At 38.0% G+C, this 26078-nt stretch overlaps 2 protein-coding genes and 1 long non-coding RNA gene across 4 annotated transcripts; 2 read left to right on the top strand and 1 right to left on the bottom strand.

The window, feature by feature from the left end:
* Positions 1-510: 510 nt before the first annotated feature.
* Positions 511-4344, bottom strand: LOC115949935 (cysteine-rich receptor-like protein kinase 26). Its single transcript, XM_031067194.1, has 7 exons — positions 3489-4344; positions 2876-2995; positions 2093-2214; positions 1663-1873; positions 1333-1570; positions 896-1046; positions 511-789 (listed from the first exon to the last, which is right to left on the bottom strand). Exons 1-7 carry the CDS (start codon positions 4342-4344, stop codon positions 511-513), a joined length of 1977 nt encoding a protein of 658 aa, XP_030923054.1.
* Positions 4345-13409: 9065 nt separating this feature from the next.
* On the top strand, positions 13410-15844 carry LOC115993624. 2 transcript variants are annotated; one of them, XR_004093033.1, is made up of 3 exons: positions 13410-13498; positions 15354-15514; positions 15597-15844. It is a non-coding gene; the product is annotated as an uncharacterized LOC115993624 (long non-coding RNA). The 2 variants fall into 2 exon arrangements; XR_004093034.1 differs by lacking the exon at positions 13410-13498 and adding an exon at positions 13847-13968.
* Positions 15845-22669: 6825 nt separating this feature from the next.
* Positions 22670-23179, top strand: LOC115949934 (uncharacterized protein K02A2.6-like). Its single transcript, XM_031067193.1, has one exon. The coding sequence runs from the start codon at positions 22670-22672 to the stop codon at positions 23177-23179; it is 510 nt and encodes a 169-aa protein (XP_030923053.1).
* Positions 23180-26078: the final 2899 nt, after the last annotated feature.

The raw sequence follows: 26078 nt of genomic DNA, 5'->3' as shown, positions 1-26078 counted from the left end.
TGAAGGAACCTTTTCATAATCAAAGTGAGACTCAAAGAAACACAAAAATTAAGTAGAAGTATTTGAAACACACACTATCCATAACTTGCAAAAAGAAAAAAAAAATTGCTTTGTCATCTCTTGCAAAATTTAAATATGTAAGTGGGGGTATTACTAAAGCATATTACTCTTATGTAAGAAAATGAAGATCTGATCTGAATGTTGCCACACTAATCGATGAGAACTTTTTATAACATGGATGTATATATGGTTGAATAATTGCATCCACTGTCTAATGACTTTCTCCATTTTAGCTCAAACCATATCTAAACATTCCTCTACATGACAAGGAACAACAATAAGGTTTCCAAAGAATATTGTAATTAATCAAATTAATTTTACGTTGTTACCAATTTAATTCCTCTTTGTTGTACTAAATCAGTACATCTTTTCCTTGTCTATCATTTAGGATACAACTCACACGATGTTTCAGTGAACCAAAAGGTATGTCGCCCCATCTCTATCGCTGTATTATTTGGACTTAGAAGCCCCTGAAGTAGACTGTAGCAAAGTAATGTCTCGCTCTATGTCACTATGTATAAGAAATGCAGGTCGTGCAGGTGTTGGGAGGCTTGAGGAGTCACTATTTAGCATTTGAACCACTAATGACATGGTGGGTCGGTATGCTACATTTTCTTGAACGCATAATAACCCAATATGAATGCATCTCGTTATTTCACTTCTTGAACCGTCCCCAAGTGTCTGGTCTATCAAATTTGAAGCTGTCCCTTCTCTCCAATTAGTCCATGCCTGGAAGCAGTACATGAATTCATGTATTGAAACTCTACACACCTCAGAAAAAGAGCACCCTCATAAAGAGTAATGCAGCCTCATGAAATATGACAGGGACACTTACATAGCTTAGAAGGAGCTCTACATCATCTGTATTACAAAGCCAACTCTTCTTTCTACCACTCACAATCTCTAAAACTAAGATACCAAAACTAAAGACATCTGACTTCACTGAGTAATGCCCATGTGATATATATTCTGGAGCCATATATCCACTGTTCCAAAAATCATTAATCAGAAAAGGGTTAAACTTGTTGCACAATTTTACACACCCAAATAAAAAACTGAAATCTTGACCTTTTTTTTAATGAACTCTGAAAGCATGACTTATGTAACACTAGTAATCAGAAAAAATCTAATTAAGAATTTAGTATGTCTATATAAAATATTCAATGCTTAACAACTTGAAATAAATTTTATATTTCTTTATTAGGATTTGGTTTACCCGCCACTTGAAAATCAGTAATAAGTTAGAATTTATAGGATGAGCTTGGTACTTACTATGTCCCCACACGTCTACTGGTCTTGTCTTGACTTTGACCCACATCAAATAGCCTTGCCAGTCCAAAGTCTGAAATTTTAGGATTCATAGCTTCATCAAACAAGATATTACTTGGTTTGAGATCTCGATGTATAATCTTAAGGTGAGAATCTTCATGAAGGTAAAGAATTCCCCGAGCAATGCTACAAATGATATCATAACGCCTTTCCCAATTCATCTGGGCACGCTTGATGGGATCTACACATTCATATAATCAATTCCAAGTTGTGTTATTACTAGGAGTTACTGTAGAGGAATATTAATACTTTTGTAGTACATTAAAGTTGTACCATATATAAATTGATCTAGGCTTCCGTTGCCAACTAACTCATAAATAAGGATTCTTTCCCTTCCTTCGGAGCAAAAACCTTGTAGGCTAACTAGACACTTATGTTGAAGCTTAGCCACCAACAGGATCTCATTCTTGAATTGCTCTTCAGTATGCTCAGTCTTGTGAAATAGTCTCTTCACAGCGAATTCTTGTCCATTTGGAAGTCTAGCCTGAAAATTTATATGAGCAAATAAAGATAAGCTCTTCATGCTAAATATAACAACAATTTTGAAAATAAATATGGGTGGTAAATGGACATAGGATGTCCATCAAAAGCAGTATATACTGTTTTTGTGCTATTTAAATTTTAAACATCAGGGGAAAATTCATTGCATGAGAAATTCAAGTTCCCTATACACATAATTTTTCCAAGGCAATGTTTGTATCACCTTGTATACTGAACCAAATCCGCCCTCGCCAATCTTATTGGCATTAGAAAAGTTATTTGTTGCTGCTTTTATTGTGTTGAAGTTGAATTTCAGTGCTTCCAGCCTTTTTGTAGCATCATCATCTTGATCAAAGTAACAAGTGAAAATGAGTTAGAGCGACATTATGACAGATCCTTTATTATTGATTTCAAAATTTGCATCACAAAAATTATCTTAGAATCTATATATTATAAAAATTTAGGGGTGTGGTTTGCACTTAAACCTATTTTAAACTATACCCATTTTAAATTCCATAAAGGTTATTTTGAAACTGCATTTCATCAGGGAACTGAGTTTTTGTTCCATACAAGAAAATGGAATAAATAATATGTTTCAATCATGTGTTTCCCACATACCCACACCACATTACTTTAAGATATATTACTTCTCTTGATCAAATGGAAAAATTATTTTATAAACACAATTCCTTGAATCATTTTTGCAAAACTAACCATTAGAAGAATTTAACTAAATTTCTATTTTTCGTTTTTCTTTTGTTCCAAAAAAAAAAAAAAAAAAAAAAACTCTTAAAGCAGTGCTCAATTTTGTTGGATTCTAGGAGTTATTCATTTTGGAAATTTAAGGTCCATCATATCTCATAAAGTTGACATTCAATCGTTCTTAAGATCTACAAGCAAACTGCATACTGACTTGCTATCAGCATTCATGGTCTAAAGCCATTCTTTCTTCTAAGTTGCAACATGTCAACTTTAATTAGTAAATAGTGAAGCATATATAACTTACTATCAACATTTTGCTTTGACTTCTTCTTCTGCAGAATTGCCCAAGCAAGCGTGATTACTGTCATTAAGCCGGCAATTGGAACAACAACGAAAATAACAAGGTGGGATGTGCTACTGTTCTCTGCAAGCCATAAGTGGGTTCAAATTAAAAATTGTTTGAATGTACAAATTCTCAATTGGTCTGTAATATAATTAAGTTCAAACACAAAGGTTTTTTTTTTTTAAGCATACAAACATGTGACCTTTCGTGAGGATGGAAGTATGGAACCTTTAGACTAATAATAGACCTCTTACCAAAATAGGACTTCTGTTTGTTGTTAATTCGATATTTGGGGTGAGGGGATTTGAACCCTAGAAATCTCTATTAAAAACACCAAAAGGTGACTATCGAACTAAAATAGTAAAGAAAATTAATACTAATTTAAAATTAAAAACTCAAATGGGAAAGAAAAAAAAAATTTGATATTGGCTTCTAAATTCTAGGCAGTGACTTTTGTCATAAATTGATATTCTCCTTGAATAATATTTTTGTTAGAATGCAGAAAGCGTTCACAAAAATTTTCTTTTACAATCTTACATGTCTACTTATGAAAGCCAGATAAATATGGACACACCTCTTCTTGTTTTCGGGGGAGAAAAATTATCCGAGGTTGGAGGGATCGCTGGTGTTGTGGGAGAAGAATTATCCGAGGTTGGAGGGATCACTGTTGTTGTGGGAGAAGAAGGGACAAAAGTTGAATCATAAAACTGAAACACCTCGAACCAAGCAATACAGCTAGGTTTAAGAACTCTTCCCCCTTCCTTCCCACCAGAACAGCTTGAAATATCTGCTACTGCGCCTTCTAAGCAAATTCTGCAATCCATCTGCGATATATCTGGGGTGCACTGCACAAGTCCATACACGTTTCTTGAGCTACTGAAGCTTTTATCCCCAACTGCAAAGTACTTTATACTAGAGGAATCCAATGAAGCCTGTGTGCGAAGGCTCCCCATCAAATTATATAATGTTTGATTGAACTGATCCAAATCCGTTGATGATATTTTATTAGGATTAGGCACACACTGAGAAGGCAAAACCTCCATGGTGCCAAAAATGTTTCTGTTTGAGTACCTTAGAATACATTCACCCCCCCATATGATTGCTTCTTTTTGGTCAGGACACTGCTTTGTGATATCTAGGCTCGAGGTGTTCGTACAAGTGTAACATTTACCCGTATCAAGGTCTCCTCTACACAGTGCAAGTGCATAAACTTTGTTGGGATCTTGGCCAGAAGAGGTGTTGTAAAAGCCACCATTGGCCGTGACATTAGAAGGGAGAGAAGAGAGTAAAAGATTGAGATAATTGGCATAGGTGCTGTTAGTAGAGAAAGTGCCTGTGTTGGAACATGGTTCTGGTTGTGCAAGGGGAAGACAGAGACTGAGGCTTATGAGAAAAGCAAGAGTAATCGTGATTAAACTTGAATTACACATTGAAAAGGGTACTAACTTGTATGCGCTATATTACTAGATCTAGACAGATAAAAAATGAAGTGGGGAGGGGTGCTTTGATCAAAGAGAGAGTTATTGGAGCTTGGAAATTGTTGGAATAAATTGTTATACATATCCTGGGTCTATATATACAACCCCCTCCGGCAAGAAAGTCATTGGTCCTAGATTTTATTTTATAGAGAATTTTTATTTTTATTTATACAAGATAGAATTTCTACTCTAACCTAATCTAAGTATATATGTGTGTGAAACTCCCTCTTGGAGACTTGAACCTCAGCCCTTACCCCCATGCCCTACAAGCACTTATATTTGTGGAGTGACCATCACATCAAGAGTATGCGGTGGAGAATTTTCTAACATATGGGAAGAAGTTGCCACTAAGAAATATTAATGCCATCCTTAGAATTATTTCTATAAATACATAGCTCTCTCTCTCTCTCTCTCAAAGAGGAATAATAGAATAAAAGGTAAATTACTATTTATACCTTTTACAAGTATGTTTCATTTAAATCTTAAACTTTCAAAATGTTTTATTTAACCTCAAAGTTTTTAAAAATATTTAATTTAAACCTTTTGTCCTTTTGTTTTCCAAGTTTACGCCTCGCATCATCATTCTGTTGGTTTAAATGGAATTTATTTCAAATTTTGGGGATTAATTGAAACTTATATAAACTCTAAGATCTTAAATAAAACTATTTTAAAACATGTGGGTATTTAGATTCCCAAACTTAAAGGAAATTGTGTTTTTTTATAATTGACAATTTTAACCATTTTTCCTTATCATTTAAACAATTAAGATAAAATATAACACAAATCATCAATATCTTTTCCCTTGTCTTTATCTTTTCTCGCCAAAATGACATAAACAGGATAAACAACTCTGTTGATATATTATTTAAAAAAGTTCTATTTAGGTTTCACTTATGGGAAAAAAAAAGTTTGAAGGGAACCCTCAATTATTGTCAAGTATTCACTGTTGATGAACTACTTTTATTTTTATTACTACTTCTATGGTCTTATAGACCTAAACGTTGTCGGATTGTTTTGTTATGGATTAAGCTCCTTTAAAAATTATTATTAATAATAAAGCATTTGAGAATTTAAATAGTTATTTTTGTATTGTACTTGTCATTTTGAAATAATAGACTATCGTTTTAATGAATTTGTCATAATTTATACTACCTCCGTCCCAGTTTATTTGTCCTCTATTTTATTTTGGGATGTCTCAAAATATTGTCCTATTTCTAAAAATAAAAATTATTAGTTTACTAATGTTCCTATTATACTCCTACTTTATTTTCAAAACTATTTGAAAAGAAAATTAACTAATATTTTAAAAATCAATTTAATTGGGGCACATTTTTAGTTGCCTCATTAAGAATAACTATTTTTAAAAAAGTTGATAAATTTATTTAAGAGTAATTTTGTAAACTTATATATTTTTATAAGACCGACAAGATAATAAATGATATTCTCTTAAAAAGTTTGACTTTTCAAACAGGACAAACAAATTGGAACAGAGGGAGTAGTTTATATTTTGTTTTCCATTATTTATTTAGAGGAAGATTTTTTTTAAAGAACTTGGTAGTTCACATTCAAATTTAAGGATAGAATGGAAAAAATAAATAATTTATTTATGATTTCTGGAAATAAACAAAACATTATTTTCTCACATTCCTAGAAATCTTATTAGATTCCCAATGAAACCAAACATAGGAATAGGAATTTGGATGCTAGGAGTAATGTGGATTCCCCTATACTAAACACCACATAAGATTTAAATTAAACAATTTGAACGTTTTAAGGTTTAAATAAAACATTACCAGAACATTAAGGTTTAAATTGTAACTTACCCTAAAATAAATAGAACCCTTTGATTTGGACTACTAGAATAATCTATGGTGAAGAACATGCAACTTTTTTTTTTTTTTTTTAAAAAAAGAAAAAGAAAAAAAAGAGAAGAGAAGCACATACAAGAGGTGGTAATGGTTGACACTTGACATCCACCTATTACATGATTTTTTGTGGGTTAGTATTTAGGATAAAAAAAGGAATCACCTTACTTTCACACTATTAATAAATGGGCTTAAATGAGTACTGTTCATGTCAATCTAATATAACATATTCATCAAACGAGTTAAAATGGGTTATATTTGTGTTAACTTAATATGACCTATTGTGCGTACCCAAAATATAGCTATTGGGCTCAACCTCTACTTAGGCTCACAATCTATTTGTATTATGGGCTTTGAGTTTCCTACTAAGGGTGGTCCTATGCTCGGAAGCCTAGGGACAATTGCCCACCAAATCTGTGCTTTATATGACAACCATCTAATCCTATAAATGGCCTGCATCCAACTAAAAATCCTACCTTCTGAGATTTGAACTTAACATACATCCTCTTAAATTTTGGTTGGGAAGTCTCATCAGCCATTTTTGTCTGCAGTATAACCCTACTCCCCTTATCTATAGTGGTTATCATTTGTGCATCCATATTGCAGTTGCTCATCTCCATTTATCAAATCATTTTCCTTTCTCTTTGACCAATATACTTTGTTTACACTTAAGTCAACAGATAAATTTTCCATCACATGGTTATGTACACCACTCACCTCCTAATTTGGATTTTTGCTAAAATCCTCAATGAACCGCTTAGCAACATAAACTAATGTTGCTTGGCTATTTTTAAAAGACTTGGGGCAAGTACAATCATCAGTCAAGGTCTTAATTTGAAATGTTAACTCTCCACTTATTTGAGATGCATAACATCTCCACCCACACCCATTCTTGCAATGAACTGATATCTTGGTCCTCTCATTAAGCTTGAATTTGATGTCAATAGGTTTTTTGATTGCATACTCCCTCAAAGCAGCTCTGAACACTTTTGCATTAGGAAACTTCATCTCCTTCTTCAGTACAACATTTCTCATGTCACTCTTAGCATTAAACTCTACTTGCTCAGGTACCTGCTCATCATCAGACTCATCCATGCTTACTAGGTCATCCTCAAGGGCTGGCTTAGCCCACTCAGGGTCTGTATGGAATGCATTGCTTGATTCTAGGGCTGTGTGGGGTGCATTGCTTGATTCTGGGGTTGTATTGGGAGCAGAACCTTGTGGAGTTGAGTTTTGAGCACATGTTTGTGGAGCTAAGTTTTGAGCAACAAATATATCATCACCAAAGTCATCCCCCTCTAGGCCTTCATTTAGCCAATCATCATCATCATCATCATCTCCTTCAACATTCTGTTCTTCATCTCTTGCATCAATCTCAACATCCTCAACATCTTCTTCATCATCATTCTCATCATCTTCATCATAATCACTATCCAAATCTATTTCAACCCTTACTGCATCACCACCTAAACCACCTACATCACCACCTACACCATCTGCCACTCTCCCTCTATCAGGATACTCAACTACCAGTAGCTCCACATTTATGTTAATATATATTATGATTTTTTCAGCAGGCCATGCCCTATGAAGGGTAGTCATGTTTAGGACATTTGCATCTGCTATGTCTCTTAAATCATGCTGTAGATCACCTTCAGGAAGTAAATACTTATATCTATTGTGTTCTTTAGGAGCACCAACTAGATGGCATAAATCCTGAATTTCAAAGTAACTCAACTTGTCAGGGTCAATCTCTGTCAGTAAACGTACAGACCCACCCACATATTGTATGGTTGGCTCCTCCACAAAACATCCCCCAACATGAATTTCAATGTCAAATGTGAAGTCAACAATCTATAATTAAAATAGGTAGTTTGTTTACACACTGATATGTAGAAAATGACAAGAAGCCAAAAAGAGACAACAACACATGGACAAAGGACCACATAAAGCACATGCAAAACCAGATTCCCAACAAATACATAGGGACCACACTACCTACAGTTTACAAACAAGTGCAATAATTGACAAATAAACTTGATTCTTTCAGGTATATGCATTATATAAACAACCATAGCAATACATTAGCTACATCCTAAGCGATTCTACATATAAATAGAAAAATGCACATTTAACATACAAAAAAAATTTTAATGTGCAGATGAAAAGCAAAGCCTAACTACTTGGGTGGGTCACAATAAAAAAATGACATCAAGAACCCAAATGCAGATGAATAGCAGTCACAACATACCTTGCCTAGCTTCGATGATGCAAAACAAGTGTGTTCTCTCTCTCCAGATGCTCCAAACCATGAAGAACAAGCTGATTGCACCTCGAGTCTCTCTCTAAAAAAGTATTTGAGTTTTGGGTGTTTTGATTTGCGTTATGTTCTGTTTTGGGGTTAAAAGGTGTTTTTGTAACGGCAGAGACCAAGGTGGGTTACGAAGAGTGACGGAAACATACCTCAGATGGGTTAAGTGATACTTTTCAAACCACAGGTAGGCAAAGTGATTTTCGCCCAAACCATAGGTGGGTTATGTGTAATTATTCCTAATTTATAATACACCCAACATCAAAGGTTTTATATTTTTTATCATTTCATTAAAATTTTATTATTTTTATAATTTTTTATTCTTAATCTTATCTCTTCCACTAACCACAAACCCACTACCACCAGCTACCACTGCCCATAGCCACAGTCACAGCCACTGCCACCACCACTATCCACAACCTCAACCCCCAAAACCAAAACACAAACCCATCTCTCCCTATTCTCTGAATCAAGATCATCAACAAAGTCACACATCTTTCTTCTCAACCTAGCAAACCCACAGTCACCCCTAGCCACCATCATCCACCCACTTGCCACCACCGTAAACCCTGACCAAAAATCAAGGCACCACTAGCCACCACCACTACAAACTGCACCCACCCACCCACCTACCACCACCGTAAGCCCTAACCAAAAATCAAGGCACCACTAGCCACCACCACTATAAACCGCACCCACCCACCATCAACCACCATAAACCAAAACCCACTCACCTATCCACCTGCCATCACCATAAACCCCAACCCAAAATCAACCCACCACTAGCCACCACCACCACAAACTATACCCATCCACAACTAGCACCCAAAGCCACCCCGATCAACCCACGAACCTAGCCACCAAAATCCAGCCATGAGCCCACCCCAATCAACCCATGAACCTAACCCACAAGCCCAGTCAGCACAACCCAGTCAAACCACCACCAAATCGAAAACCCACTTAAAAACCCAGCCATAACCCATTAAAACCTCTCCACAAACCCACACCGGCGATGAAAGACTGAGACGACGAGCAACTCAAGCCATGTGAGAGGAGAGAGATGACCAAGGAAAAGTGGAGAGGAGAGAAATGGGAGTGGCTTGTGGCTTGTGGCTTGTGGATGAGAAGGGAGAGTTGAGAGAGGAGAGAGAGGGAAATGAAACAAATAAAGCGTCTGTTTGGGAACAACTTATTTAGTTGAAACTGAAAATTTCTTGCTAAAAGTACTATAGATAAAGTAAAAGATATCTGAAATAGTATAGTGAAACCCATGAATAGTAACAAAAATATGCTGAATAGTAGCAAAAATAAGTTAAATAGTAAAAAAAGTTGGCTTTTTATATCATTGCCAAACGCACATGTGAATAAAAATTTATAACATCTAGCTACAGTGATTTGTTAGTAGTAACAGATCATTGTAGCTAGATGTCAAATTTTTATAGATATAGCACCATTGTTGTAGTGGGTTTTTAGTGGAACAAATTGCTAAATTTAGGATTTATCATTTTTCACATCCTTGATGTGAATGCTCTAAGAATTTTTATTATTATTTTTTTTTTCCTTCATAATTTGGCACCAAAAAAGCTAGAATTCTGGTTTCGTCTTTGACTGTTAATGACCTCCATCTAGATTGTCATGATTTCGTTCTGAATGCGAGTGAGTCCTGTTTATTTACTTTGAACATGGTGACTTCCCATGTTAGAAAAATGTCCATAACACCAACTTAATTCTAGGACGATTGACTTTCTTGGCAACTACCAATTGCAAGTTGAAACCTTGACAAATTTGCAACCTTTAATCCTGTGATCACTGACATTTTTGGCAACAATCTGTGCCAACATTTGCCAATCTCCGTAATTTCTTTCAGATCAAAGCATCCCTTTCCCCACTGCATTTTTTTCTATCAGGATTTTGTCATAGACACTACAGGATGAATATTTCAAGTTTAATCACCATTGCTCTTGCTTTTTTCATAAGCCTCAGTCTCTCCCATGCACAAACACAATACTTGTGTTACAACAAAGATTTCTCCTTAAATTATCTAAAATCTAAACCATGCTCCTTGAAATTTTTTGTCCCCGCATCCAGCACTTCTTTTCAATTTCTTTCGAAGCTCTCTCTGCAACTCTATGGTGATTTGATTTTGAAATTGGTTAAAGAGAGTCAAAAACAAAATTCTGGAAACTGAATTCAGACGGAAGGTTATTTTTACAAACATATGGCGTGCATCAGTAAATTCCATCAAAGTTGAAGGTGAAAGTGGGACCCCACAACACAAAACAAGTGTAGAGTTTTTATCTTTCATGGCCATTTTCATTATGTAATGCGTTACAGGGTGTCAAACATTGTTACCTCTTACTTGCATCTGCTTCACCAATGATGGGGCAAAGAGCTGTCTATTTATTCAAATGCGTGATTGGGAACTGAGAAAGGGGACGGATCTTACTTGAAAATATACACCACCCAGGGATATACAAATTACAAACAATCTATGCCAACAATTGCGGATCTTCAATCAAATTAAAGCCCCCCTTTTCCCCACTTCATCATTTGTATCTCTAGATCTTGTAATATATAGAACAACATCCACCTGGTTTGAAAGATACATTACAAGCCATGTCAAATTCTTGGGCCCGTTGGTATCTTGATCTCTTGTTCCATCAAATGAGCGTTCACATTAGTAATTCTTTTTTCTTTTCTTTTTTTCTTTTGGGAGAAAATAATAATTCTAGTACTAAGTTTCTCCAAAAAAAAAAAAAAAAAAAAAAAAAAGAAGAAGTAATTCTAGTACTACATAAAACGCCATAATTATTAATTATATATATGACAAATTGTTATTAATTCTAGTATTGCCTAAAAAGCCATAATTATTCTATATAATAAACTGTAATTGAGTAGGACCACCGAATTTGGCATAATTTTATGCCACAACTCGCCACGTGGCAAGTTGTTATAGGCAAATGTGTCTCCACATGGCCCACTATTACACATTTACCAATTACAACTCGCCATGTGACGAATTATGTCACAAAATTGTGTCAAATTTGGTGGTCTTAGCATTACTCATTGGAATTGGTTGTCTGTCATTCTTACATGGACCCACTATATATATATATAGAGAGAGAGAGAGAGAGAGAGTTTCAATTCAACTTATGGCGTTTGTTTTTTTTTTTTTTTTCATCATGCTAATTTATCAATCAACTTTTGGTATAGGTGGAAATTGAACTCTACATCTCTTAAGTTTCATTTGGGAGTTCATGAGGAATGGAATGCAATGGAAACGAATAATTATAAAAGAATGAAATGGAATGTATTTAAGTAAGGGAAATGAATGGAATGAAATTAAGTAATTTTGTTGGGATGTTTTAAATGAAGGAATGGAATGTAAGTAACCTTGTTTGACAGTAAAATAGAGGGAAAGAATGAAATCATTTTATTATAATATATTAGATGCTTATTTTAAAATAAAGTGCTAAATATATAGGAGTATTTCGGGAGTTTTAGTTAAAAATTCATTGAATCTAATTATATTCTCTCTAATTCCTTTCATTTTTAGAGGAATTAAAATTCGAGGTTTTAAGGGAATAGAGAGGAATGAGTGTTCTCTTTTACCAATTCTATTCCTTCCTACTTAAACTCCCAAACAAGTTAAAATTCTCAAATAAAAGAAAAGAAGAATACTTTAAAATTATTATTTTAATTCTTTTTTATTTCATTCCATTTATTCCTCCCAAATGAGGGCTTATTCAACATAAGAGACTTTACCCCGTTACAATGGATTTTTTTAGGTGATCATGAAATTTTTGGTTTCCACAAGTGCGGATTTCCAAGCAAGTTTTGATTTACATTTCAACTTTTTTATGCGTGTATTGCTCGGTTTCCCGTTTCCTAAGGTTGACTCATAATTGACTCATCCCTAATACCTTGCACATTTCATTATCCTTATATTGTACGGTGAATTGGTTGGCCAACAGCAAAGAAAGGGAAATTGCCAAGCTTGGATTACCATAGGATTTTTACATTTAAAATAGCCGAGCTTGCTTTCTATTCCACCCTACCTTAATCAGAGCTACTTGTAGGGAATTTAATAAAAAAAATCCCAACCTGTGAGAAACAAAATAAATAGAGAAAACACACGCCAAAGAAAAAAAAATCACACGCACAAGACAATATTTACGTGGTTCGGCAATTTGCCTACGTCCACGGAGTTGCAGGGATTTCACTATTATCAGGGAAAATACAATAGTGCACAAGAACACTCTCAAGAAACCCAAATCCCAATTACACCCTAGCACTCTCTCACAGAAAAAATAAGAATAGAAATTGGCTGCCTCTCTTTTCTCTATTTTCTCTCATGCGGCTACTAACTGGGTTAATTGGAATTACTCCTTTTTAATCTCACGGCTACACACACTTGTCAAAACCTAATATATATATATATATATATATATATGTCAAAGTCGGCTGGAGCATTCCTTTTACAATTAGGATTCTATTTACGTTGACTTGGGCTTGGCAATTAAAGTCATACACACGGCCCATTTCAACACTACTTGTATGTAAGGGTGATAATTTGTGGGTTGTGCTCATGTCATATCAATGTAAGGATATAAATCAATTTGAACCAAACCCATTTAATAATCTATATATATATATAAAACCGAAGCTTTAGAAGCTCCCACAATTGTCCACATCAGCACATTATTTTAAAAATAAAACATAAAACGAAAAAAAAAAAAAAAAAAAAAAAAAAAAAGCGAAGAAAAACCTTTTCTAAAACCCGATAAAAACCTATCTACTCTTCTTCCTCTCTCTCACCCTTTCTCTGTACTTACCTTCATATAAATTTTGTCCTATCTGCAAAAGCACTCAAAGCAAGACTTCACATTTTTGGACCAGCAAAGTTCCAAACCAAGTCCAAAGGTTCACCGTAAGTCCAATACTTTTTATTTTTATTTTGCAATTTTCTTATGATTGTATTTGTTTGGTGAGAAATTGAGGGAAAAGAAAAGGGAAAAAAGGGTTTTGGATCCTGGGAAAGAATGAGAAATTTGAGGGCACTACCATTAAGATATGGTAAAAACCTAAATAGACGAAGGGTACGCCCCAGCCAATTCAGAAAATTGTATCAATCATCCTCTAGAGAAGGTGTAGAAGAAGAAGAAGGAGGAGGACGAGGAAGATGAGAGAACGGTCTCACCACCCTGTTACCTTGCGATTCAAAAAACCTGTTGAGCAGTCTTCTTTTCGTCTTTCCTTTTTCATTGATTTTTTTTTTTTTTTTTTTGCCATTGATTTCAAGATCAGGTACTAAGTTTTTGTCCTTCTGATTGATTTGTCATAGTTCCAAAAATCCCCCTACAAAATTCTCTAAGCAGAAACCAATGGCTGTCTAAATGGGTATGTATTTTTTATTTGAATTGTGATTGTGGGAATTATTGTTGATTGAAGAGATTGGCAGTAAAGATTGGGTTTCTAGGGTCATTTTTGAGAAAATTCAAATAAATTTTTTGGTGTGTTTTATTTGATTTGTTTCATGTGTTAACAATTAATGATTTGGGATGTCATTTAAACTTCAAACTGATTTTTTTTTTTTTTTTTTGGTTTATGAATATTGATATAGGGGAAATTTTTTTTTTGACAATGAATAAGGGAGAGCAGGGCAAAGGTGACGTAGTAAGAGTTAAGGCATTGTAACTTGCAAAGTCAGTTTGTGGATCATGGACTCATGGAGTGGCTAATGTAACAGGTATAATCTGAAAACGTGGCATAATTTATGATATTTAAAACAGTGAGAACTATAAGTGGAAGAAAATTACAGCATAATGAAATAAAATAATATCAAATGGAGACAAACTACTCATAAGAATTAGGAATATTAGAGGGCACAGATTAATGCTGTGCGAGATCGTGGCATATCATTTGTGAAATATGACATTCATAAGTGCCATAGCTACTTCTATGTTGCATTGTAAAGTTATCATCATTAGTTTTGAGTTTGAACAATTTGTTTCTACTGTGTTTTAACTCAGTTTTATTTTTAGATTATATTCGTCTCATATATTTATTTATTTATTTATTGTTTTGAGTCTGAAATTTGTTTTTTTTTTTTTTTTAATTTAATTTTTTATTGTGGTCTCATACTGTTTTTCTCTTTGTTCAATCAAAATGCAAAATTTCAGTTTCAGGGTCATCAAAGTTGTTGGTCAACATACTTAACTCATGGGTCTATCAGTTGGGAACTAGATTGCTTGAAGGGATGAAACGGTAAATGTTTTTCCTTGAATCATCTTTTTGGGTTGCTTTGAATTAACTAATTTTTTAGGTCTTCTTTTGGTGTTGCAAGACACTTGTTTGATGAAATTCATTTTATACCGAAGTAAGAGATTATACTGAATTTAAAATGTGAATGTTTGATGTGAGATTTAATTTTGATGTATATTTGTGTTGTTAGATCTATTATGTGTTTAATTTTTGATTTTTTGGTTCTGTAATGGACTCTGTTTCAAGATTTGCTTTTGTTATTGTTGGCTCTTTTATGGTTTTATGGGCATATTCTCTCCCTGCATGGATCATCAAGATTCCAATCACGTTTGTAGAAGTTGTTGTATGGGTATTCATCACTTACTATGTCATTGGCTTTTATCCAAGTGCTGGAAGTTAAAAGATAGAATAAATAAATAAAATCATGCTACTTTTTTTGTCAACATACAAAGATATGTTTCACTTTTCCTTTTTTTCTTTTTCTATTTCAAATTATATATTTTCTCATGTTCATATTGCAGGTTTTTTAGGTAGTACCTTCTGCTTTTACTTTAACCAGATGGCTTCTGCATTATTTCACTTTATTGGGGCAATTGGTGGGGGGACCTGATTCTTGCCAACACATTTGGATCATTTGCACTGGTCATGCGGTTTGCTTTGGGTGGCTTTGTCCTGTCAAGAGGTATAATTTAATAAGTGGCTTTTCTTTTATACTTGTGCAAAATCTTTTCTATTACTTCTTATTTGATTGTGTCCTCCCACAGAGAACATAAAGAAATGGTGGATATGGGGTTACTGGATGTAAATTTCACGTCTAGCCTACTGTATTTGCTGCAGAATGCGATTTTGGGTGTTGGTCCGTTTCTTCAAGACAATGCATGGGGTTGTCTTGATCTAACTCATTGCAAAGGTCAAAACCTTAAGTTCATGAATTGCACTTCATAAGTCGCAAAAAACAAAATATATTTTTAACATTGTGGTAGAACTCACTCATTCATGGCTAATTATAATTTAAAATGCAATTTCTTTCATACTGATGATCCATTATCAACACATGACCACATACACATGGCTGTGGAACTTGACTAATTGATATTGATTGTTTCTTTCTAATTAATTTTTTGAAATACGTGTCGGTAAAAAAGTGTATGGAAATGTATGTAATGTTATTTAAAAACTGAGAATGAGTTGTTTAACAATTCTACCAAACGGGGCCTAAGGTTTTTGAGTTTTCAATTAATTTCATGACTATAAATTCCATTAAGCAAAAACATATGAAGCAAAGAAACAAAAACACCATAGCTCTTAATAAATTAGGATGCAATCTTTGTAACATTAATATAATTATGAGAAGATAATTTATTATTTGTGCACATAAACAAAAACCTCATGGCTCTCAATAAATTAAGATGCAATCTTTGTAACATCAAATGCGGAAAGGGTCTTCACTGCCCAATTAAGATCTCAAAAGTGGGTTTGGATTTTGGGTTTTGGTAGTGTTAACTTCTTTGCTTAATATGTTTTTGCTTAATGGAATTCAATAGTTTGACAAGTGAAAGTTTCTTCATATGCCACATGTCCTAATTGTTCCAGTTCTTCAAAGAGTTGACTTCCTTAAAAGTGAGTTTGTATTTTTGGTTTTGGTTTTGTGGTTTTTGTCATTTTTATTTAATACAAAATTTCTTATTTAGTGTTTTTATTATTGCATGGGTTTGAACATGAGAAATGAGATTATTGTAATTGCATATAACTTAAATATGTATCATAATATAATATATATATTTTGCAAAACTTTCCCGTGCATCGCACGAGTTAGCGACTAGTTATATCAAAACCTCTTAACTTAATAAATAGGTGTACAGGGCTGGGCCCCAGGCCTCACAGGCCTCGGACCTAAGCCTCACTGCATGTTATGTGACCTTGTCCCCATTATTGGACCTTTAGTCTCGACTTGGACACCTCAAGGCCCAATTTGAGCCCAAGAGCTGGAATAGGATCGTGCTAACTTGAATACCTCAAGCAAACCCCCCCCCCCGATCACTTCTAACCTGGTCGGGAGCGTTATAGCTCAGGGACACCCTATACTCGGCTACCTGGCAGTGCCTTTGAGAACATCGCCGCCGAGCGGGCTTTTGAAGGTGGAAATCAGTTCCAATGCCACTTCCACCTTTCCTGACGGAGCATCCACTTTGAGATGATGGAATTGGACCCCCATTCACACTAGTGAGAGGAAGTAATCATGACACCTCCACTTATCCTAGGAAGAGAATGAGAATTGGGGGTTGGCAATTATAGAGAGAATAGGGAGAGAAGAGAGCAACCATTCTAAGAAAGAAAGATAATGATTATGTGAGGTAAAGAGAAGGGTTTGTGGAAACAGGAGTGTCCCTGGGCTTCTGAGCATAAGACCACCCCTAGTAGGAAACTCAAAGCCCACAATACAAATAGGTTGTGAGCCCAAGTAGAGGTTAAGCCTAATAGCTATATTTTGGGTACGCATAATTAGTGCCATCTTTGGGGATCTCCTATGAAGCTGTGGTTCTGCCAAGGCGCGCACAGGAAAATGTTTGGAGGACAATCTTAGAGCTATGCTGAAAATGACTCTGGGAGATCTTTTCAGGGATCCACCTGGCGGGAAAGAATGTAGAACCGATGCGAAGATAGGGAGTATGAGGAGCAAAGGCAGTCCGGACTCAGAGAGGGGTAATTTCAAATGTACCAGACAATGTCCGGTGCCTCGGGGTGGAATCTTTTCGACAGAAGGGATGAGGAGCTTGAGCAGAGGGATGAGGAGCTTAAGCGTCTACGTAAGTTAGTGAGAGATTTGGAGTTGGAAATGAGAGGTAGGCATAGGAGAAGGAACCACGAGGAGCGAGGAGAAGGGTCGGCTAGTGTGGGGGGCAATCATGGAGCAGATTCCCATCAATCTGGATCTCATCGCCACTAGGATCGCTCGTGGGAATATGCAGATTGGATTCGATTTCCTTGAAGGAGCGACAACCCCAGAATGCTGCCATGGATGCTATGAGCTGTGTGTTACACCGGGCTGCTCGATCACCATTTTCAAGAGAAATTGAACGGGCCCCTATGCTAAGCAAATTTACATGGCTGCCGTTCAATTCTTACGATGGAAAGACAGACCCGGTAGAGCATGTGAGTCATTATATTCAAATGATGTCTTTACACACTCATAACGATGCATTAATGTGTACGGTATTTCCTTCAAGCCGCGATCCCACTGCATTGAGGTGGTTCAATGGGTTGAGGAAAGGCTCAATTCACAATTTTTTTGAGTTGATTCAAGAGTTTGGTGTCTGGTTCATGACCTGCAGTTGAGTTCCACAACCTGTGGACATGTTACTATCAATGAAAATGGGGGCTAGGGAAACCCTCTGTAGCTACGCTAACCGGTATTGGGAGTTGTACAATGAGATTGGTGGAGGTAATGAAAAAATCGCGGTGAGTACTTTTCGGATAGGGTTGCCCGAGGATTCCGAATTGCGAGATTCATTGATAGAAGGCCTCCCGAGGATATGAGGCAGCTGATGAGGTGTATTGAAGAATATAAATGGTTAGAGGATGATCGGTTACAAAGCAAAGGCAAGGCCCCGGTAATAAATCATCCTCGGCATAACGGTTTACAGTCCAGACCCCGGAAGGATATAAGGATTCAAGAGCCGGGGCCACAGATGGGGGAAGTAAATGTAGCCTTTAAGGAGCCGATGCACAGGATTGTTGATGAGAACCAACAAGCATTCAAGGATCCATTGCATGTTCTAGTTGGGCCTATTACTAGAGCAAGATCCAAGAAGATCAAAGAAGCACTTAATGGGCTGATTCAAGAGATTTGGACTGATTCTAATGCAGGACATTCCAAGCTTGGCCCAAAGGAAGATGAAGGAGTAATAAATTTAATCCAAGCTATTGAGGGCTAATCTAACTTGATTAGGCGTGATTTATGGCGTGGATCAATGGCTAATTGACTTTCAGCCTCCATATCAGTTAATAGACATTTTTCCTATTCTAGAGCTTCTAATTTCAGACCAAATCTACCTTAATTTTAGGCTTTTATTATTTAGAATGTTTTTTTAGCTATTTTCCTATTTTGGATCTGTTAATTTCATACCAAATCAACTTTTATTTAAGGTTTTATTATTTAGTACGTTTTATTTTTTTATTTTTTTTTATTTATATATATATATATTTTCAGTCATGACATATAAATGGCATACACTCATTGTAATAGACAGGGATTATCGAATAAAAAAAAAAAAGGTGAGGCTTTGCTCTTCTTTTGGTTCTTCAAGAACTGTGAACTTATCAAGGATTCTTTCTTGTGGCGTTCAAACTTTATACCTTCGGTTCATGATTCAATTATAATCAGTGGGTCAAGGTCTATTACTTATACTTTTGGTTCGCGTTTCACTTATAAACGTTGGGTCAGGGTTCTATCAAAATCTGAATTTTAGCTTTCTTGGGCAATTATTCTAATATTATTTGTTGGGTCTCAAAGCATGTCAATTGAGGTTCGCATCAATTATGTATCGAATCAAGAATGAGTCGTACTTTTGATGGCCGAACAAGATGGGCGGCGACCCTTCAAGGAGGAATTAGAATCTATACTGTACTTACCATAGGGATAAGAGGCACACCACTGAACAATGCAGAGTGTTAAAAGATCATCTGGAGCAAGTAGTGAAGGCAGGGTATTTGAAAGAGTTTGTGGTGGACCATAGGAATCAAAAGGTCGGGTAGGGTGCTTGGCCTCGTGGGAATCCTCTCCCGCCCCCTTTGGGAGTAATAGAAGTCATCCACGCTGCCCCAAGGGGCTCTTAGGTGTCTAAGAGGAGAGGGGTGCTGGCTATGGTATTGACGAAAGGCATCATGGGTAAGCAGCCATCCGAGAAGAAATTGAAGTACACTTAGGAGCCCATTCCCTTCAATGATGTTGATCTGGAGGGCACGATTCAACCACATGATGATGTCTTGGTGGATGCAATCCGAATAAATGGTTTCATAGTAAAGAGAGTGATGATAGATCAGGGGAGTGGTGCTGAGGTGATGTATCCCGACCTATTCAAAGAGCTCAGCCTAAAGAATAAAGATCTCTCTAGGTACGATACACCCCTGATGGGGTTTAATGGCCGTATGGTGATCCCAGAAGGACAGATCTCGCTTTTCATGAATATGGAAGGTAAGGAGGTGATGGTAACGTTCATAGTGGTCGCTTCTTTCTCTCCGTACACTGCGATCCTTGGAAGGTCATGGATTTATGCAATGGGGGCTGTACCATTCACCCTGCATGTAAAGGTCAAGTTCTGCACCAAGCAGGGAATTGTCGTAGTAAGGGGCAATCAGCAAGTGGCCAGGCAATGCTTGGTAGCCGTAGTTGACCGAGGAATCAAGCAAAATGAGTCAACCGAGGAGACTCCCTTATAGAAATTACAGGGACCCCAAGAGAAAGCGAGGGCTAGCTATGCCGAGGACTTAGTGAGAGTAAAGATATTGCCAGATGATGACAGGAGTTTTCTGATTGGAGCAAGTGTGAAGGATGAAGAGAGGGTAGAGATGTTGTTGTTTCTTGTACAAAAAGTGGACGTGTTCGCTTGGAGCCTGTATGAGGTGCCTGGGGTGGACCCCGAGTTTATAGTTCACAAGCTCAACGTGGATCCCTTGTACCCGCCCAAAAAGCAAAAGCCGAGGAGATCAGCTAAGGAGCACTTCAATGCTATTAGGCAAGAGGTCAAGAGATTGAAGGAAGCCGGGGCTATCAAGGAAATTTTCTTCCCAGAGTGGCTCGTGAATACCGTGGTGGAAAAAAAGAAGAATGGTAAATGGAGGGTCTGTGTTGATTTTACTAACCTGAACTAAGCGTGTCCAAAGGATTCGTTTCCCATGTCGAAGATTGATTAGCTGGTAAATGCCACCTATGGGCACCCAAGGATGAGCTTTCTGGATGCTTTTCAGGTTATCATCAAATTGCCCTAGCTGCCGAGGACCAGGAGAAGACAACATTTATAACCCCTGATGCTAACTATCACTATACTGTGATGCCATTTGGGTTAAAGAACGCCGGGGCCACATATCAACGGATGATGACGAGAATGTTCAATGACAAGATTGCGCGTACAGTTGAGGTGTACATTGATGATATGGTGGTGAAAAGCAAACAGGAAATGCAGCACATTGATGATCTCAAAAGGTTGTTCGAAGTACTTCAACAGCATAGGCTGTGCCTCAATGCTGATAAGTGTGCTTTCGGAGTGGGGGCTGGCAAGTTCCTAGGGTATTTGATCACTAACTGGGGAATAGAAGTCAATCCTGACTAGATTGAAGCTGTAAAATGCCTTAAACCTCTGAGCAATCCAAAGGAAGTCCAAGTACTGACCGACATGTTGGCTACCCTTAATCGGTTCATTTCCAAGTTCGCCGACCGCTGCCGTCCATTTTACTAGCTTTTGAAGAAGTGGAAAGGATTCCAATGGAGTGAGGAGTGTGAAAGAGCTTTTTAGGAGTTGAAAGAATATTTAGTGCGGGCACCTATGTTAATAGCCCTAGAACCCGGGGAGGATTTATTCATGTATCTCTCAATATTAGAACACGCCGTAAGTGCAGTGCTTCTAAGAGACCAAGGAGTACAACAGCCAGTATACTACATCAGCAAGACCCTGTTCGATGCTGAGACGAGGTACTTGCCACTGGAGAAGTTGGTGTTAGCCCTCGTGCATGCTACACGGAAGCTACCCCATTATTTCCAAGCCCACACCATCTTTGTGCTGACTGAATATCCTTTGTAATCCTTGCTGAAGAGATCTGATTTCCAGGTTCTTACCGATTTTGTTATAGAATTTTCCTTGAGGAGAGATGTTAAAGTGATTTGTCAGGTGGATATCCAAACGTGAAGGGTATTTGTGGACGGCGTGTCCAGTGCAATAAGGGCTGGGGCCAGGATTGTTATCATCACTCCAAAAGGGATAAGGTTGGAACATTTTTTCAAGTTGGGGTTTAGGGCTTCTAACAACGATGCCGAGTATGTAGCCTTGCTTACCGGATTAAGAGCCGTTTTGGATTTGGGTGCGCGGGAAGTAGAGATTTACTCAAATTCCTGATTGGTAGTTAGTCAAGTGCAGGGCAGTTTTGAAGCCCGAGATTCCCAGATGAAGGTGTACTTGCTAATGGTGAGGTAGGTTATGAATCAATTTCTAAAGGCAAAGGTGATCTAAGTGGCCTAGGGGCAGAATCAATCTACGGACTCTCTGGCCATATTGGCATCGTTGATGACAGAGGAGGTACTCAGATAATCAAGGTGGAGCTCATAGCGAAACCAAGTATCAATGCCACGACAGGTGTCTTGGCAGTAATAACGTCATAGCCATGTTGGATGGACCTGATCATTGACTTTTTAGCCGAAGACCGAGTTCCGGATGATGAAAAGGAGGCCAGTAGAGTACGCTAGGTTGCCACTCGGTAATGGTTATTGGCAGATTGCAAACTATACCAGAGGTCTTTTGGGGGGCCATATCTTCTATGCTTGCGCCTCGAGAAAGTTAATGAGCTCTTGGCTGATCTACATGAGGGGGTGTGCGGTAGTCATGTAGGCGGACGATTGTTGGCACATCGAGCGATGACCTAGGGGTTCTGGTGGCCACATACGCAGAAGGATGCTGTTGAATACGTGCGGAAGTGTGAATAGTGCCAAAAGCACACCCCACTGATCCACCAGCCAGTAGGTTATCTAAACCCAATCAGCAGCACCTGGCCCTTTGTATAGTGGGGGCTAGACATTCTCGGCTCGTTCCCTCGAGCCATAGGCAATCAAAGGTTTGTTCTAGTAGCTATGGATTACTTCATCAAATGGACGGAAGTTGAGGCATTGGCTAATATTCGAGACGTAGAAGTTAAGAAGTTTCTGTGGAGAAATATAGTCATGAGATTTGGGGTGTCGGACTCTCTCGTATTTGATAATGGGCCGCAGTTCAATAGTAAAGCCTTCTGCGAGTTTTGCAGTGATTTTGGCATCAAGAACAAATACTCCACCCCGGCCTACCCTCAGAGCAACGGCCAAGCTGAAGCCATCAACAAAACGATTATGAATGGATTAAACTTCAACAAAATGATTATGAATGGATTAAAGAAAAGATTGGAAGGAACAAAGGGCAAGTGGGCTGAGGAGCTGCCAATTGTTCTATGGGCATACCAAACAACCCTTATAAGGTCCACAGGAGAAACTCCATTCTTCCTAACTTACGGGGTGGAGGCTGTTATACCAGCGGAGATAAACCTATGTAGCGCACAGGTTATAGGGTTTGCCCCTACCCGGCGGTATAACCGAGATGCGATTTCATGAGAATTTGGTGCTGGGGACTTAGTGTTGTGGAAAGCAATAGGACATATGCGAGACACTAGTGCGGGGAAGTTAGCCCCAACCTGGGAAAGGCCCTATAGAGTTACCGCCATCGCGAGCGCGGGGGCGTACTATCTAGAGGACTTAGACGAGAGACTGCTTCCCCAGCCATGGAACGCCCACAATTTGAAGAAATTTTACCATTGACTATCAATACATGGGGGTACGGATTGAGTGTAATGTGATATGTGCATATTATTAATTAAGACAATAGTGATGTTTATCCATGCAGGTGTACTTGTATTTATAATTCCATTATCGTTAACTTATTAGCCTCGGTGAACATACGCGAAGAGTGCTAAGGCAAATTATTCTAAGGACAAAAACTTGTTCCCGAGTCGATTTTCATCACCGGACAGGTGGAAACCTAATTTCAAATTTTATCTAAGGATAGAAACCTGCTTCTTGGTTCGATCTCAATCACCGGGCAAGTGGAAACCTAATTTCACACTTTTTAAGGACAGAAACCTGCTTCTCGATTCAATCTCAATCACTAGGCAGGTGGAAACCTAATTTCAAATTTTATCCAAGGAAAAAAACCTGCTTCTTGGTTCGACCTCAATCACCGAGTAGGTGGAAACCTAATTTCACACTTTATTTAAGGACAAAAACCTGCTTCTCAGTTCGATCTCAATCACCGGGCAGGTGGAAACCTAATTTCAAATTTTATTTACAGCAACCTACTTCCCAGTTAGATCTTTATCACCTGACAGGAGGAAACCTTACATTGAGTTATCCCAAGAATAGAAACAAGCTTCCCAGCCTTATTCTAGTCACCAAACAAACAGAGATTACGACGAATTATTCAAGGGGCTGAAACCAATCTCTCGGATACAACCCAAATCACGGGGAAGGCAATTACCCTACATTTTCGTAATGAGTCAACGTATGTCAAATTTAGTTCTTATTGCCGAGGAGCCAATTCTTTCTAGATATAGGTGATCTCTTCCAAGCCGATCCCGACCACCATACATGCCCAGACATTACCTGGCCTTTTGAAGATAAAAAAATAGTTTTAATCACCGTTCGGAGGCAAACCGGGATTAAACTACCCAGTCATTTGGAATATATAAATATATATATATATATATATATATATATAAAAGAGAAAGACAATCAAAGAACATGATAGAAAGAATAATTTAGTAGCAAACATTCATAAACACGATTAAAGCAAGCAAATAAAGATTAAACCAATGTTTTGTCACCACAACCTGGTGACTATAGGAAAATAAAACTTAGGAAAATAAGAGTTAAATCATTGTTTCGTTACCACAACCTAGTGACTCTAGGCAAACCAAACAAATAAAAGAAAAGTAAACACGAATAAAAAATAAAAGCTAGCTAAAAACATAAGTATCAAACGGCAAGATCAGTGGGCGGGAGTTGGGTTGCTTCATCGGCTTACTGGCCAGGGACGTCCTTGATTGGCGGTTTCTAGACTTGTGCATCTTTGGCAGTGTTGAGGTTACTAGTAACCTCGAGATCAACAGTCTCTACATGAGTGTCAATCGCTCGCACCAACTCCCTCATACTTGGAGTATCTTCTTCATCTGTAGCACCAACTTGACTTTGGATGGGGGGAGGGGGAGCCGAGTATGGGATTTGCTCTAAATTCCTCAGTGGGGAATCTTCAGGAACTCCCATAGCTTGGAGGGCTGCCAACCTTCCCTCCATGAACCCGTGAAATCGGGCTTCGTGGACGATAAGCTCCATTGAGTTCTCAACATCCGCAAAGCCCTCGTTGTACCACTTAATCTCACAGGCTTTAAGGGCCGCTTTCAAGTCAGCTATTTCATCAGCTTGGGCTAGATTTAGTCTGGTTGCCTCCGCCAGTTTGAGCTCTACACTCCCTAGCTTACCCTCTGCCTCGGCCAATTTCCTCTCCACCACAACCGGGCATTCTCCAAAGATTAAGCCTTCTTCTCGGCATCCTCAGTTACTTTTCCCTTCTCCTTTACTGTGGCAGCAGCAATGTCCTTCAAGGCCTTCTACTGTTTAGCATCTTTGGCGAGTTCCTTCAACCTCCTGTCGAGGATGTGGGTTAGTTACAAGGCCTAATATTGTAGTAGTGGTTAGTATGAAAGAGAAAGGAATACGCACGCATTAAAATAAATGTGAAAGTAAAATAGAAAATTACCACAATGGTGTGCCACTGTAGTCGCTATGCTAAAGATTCCTCTGTCCCGTCCGAGAAAAACTCAACGTCCTCGGGCAATAAGAGGCCATGCACCAAGCTCTGGGCCACCCTCCCCCCTTGGCCTTAAGCCCAGGTCCTTATACTCGCGGATGTTGGCAAAAGCCTGTCACCAAACTTAAAAGTGGGCTGCTAATTGACCACAGGTCGAGAGGAAGATGCCACATCAATGCCAACTTGGGTAGTTGGCCAAGAGTCTCTTGCTAGCTCCAGGGTCACAATCCCGCTCGATGCTTGGGGCGAAGTCTTAGAAGGGGCATCGCTTGGGAGCCTGGGTGGTTGATCATCAACGCACTACTTCTTCTTAGCGTGACCAGCAGAAGAGGAAGGAGGAGTGCGGCCCTTGCCTTGAGACTGATGGGGCTGGCCACAAGATGGCTGCAGGGCAGGAATTGGTCAACTGTCATTTTTCGCCTTGTCACCATCTCGGCATCTTGTCCGACCTCATCTACTTCTAGCTCGATTGGTTGGGCTGGAGCTTCTGGCTCTTCAACAGGTACGTGGACCTTTCGACTTTAAGATACGCGTTTGGCTGACTCGTCCCTTATCGGTGCACGGTCTTCTATGGTGGTATATCTGGGGCCAAGGTCCCTAGTTTTGCCAACGGTCAAGGAAGACGGAAGGAAGTTGGTGTGCCGAATTTCA

Source organism: Quercus lobata, chromosome 6 (assembly GCF_001633185.2).
Source record: "Quercus lobata isolate SW786 chromosome 6, ValleyOak3.0 Primary Assembly, whole genome shotgun sequence".
NCBI classification, from domain to species: domain Eukaryota; kingdom Viridiplantae; phylum Streptophyta; class Magnoliopsida; order Fagales; family Fagaceae; genus Quercus; species Quercus lobata.
This window is presented reverse-complemented; position numbering and strand designations above follow the sequence as displayed.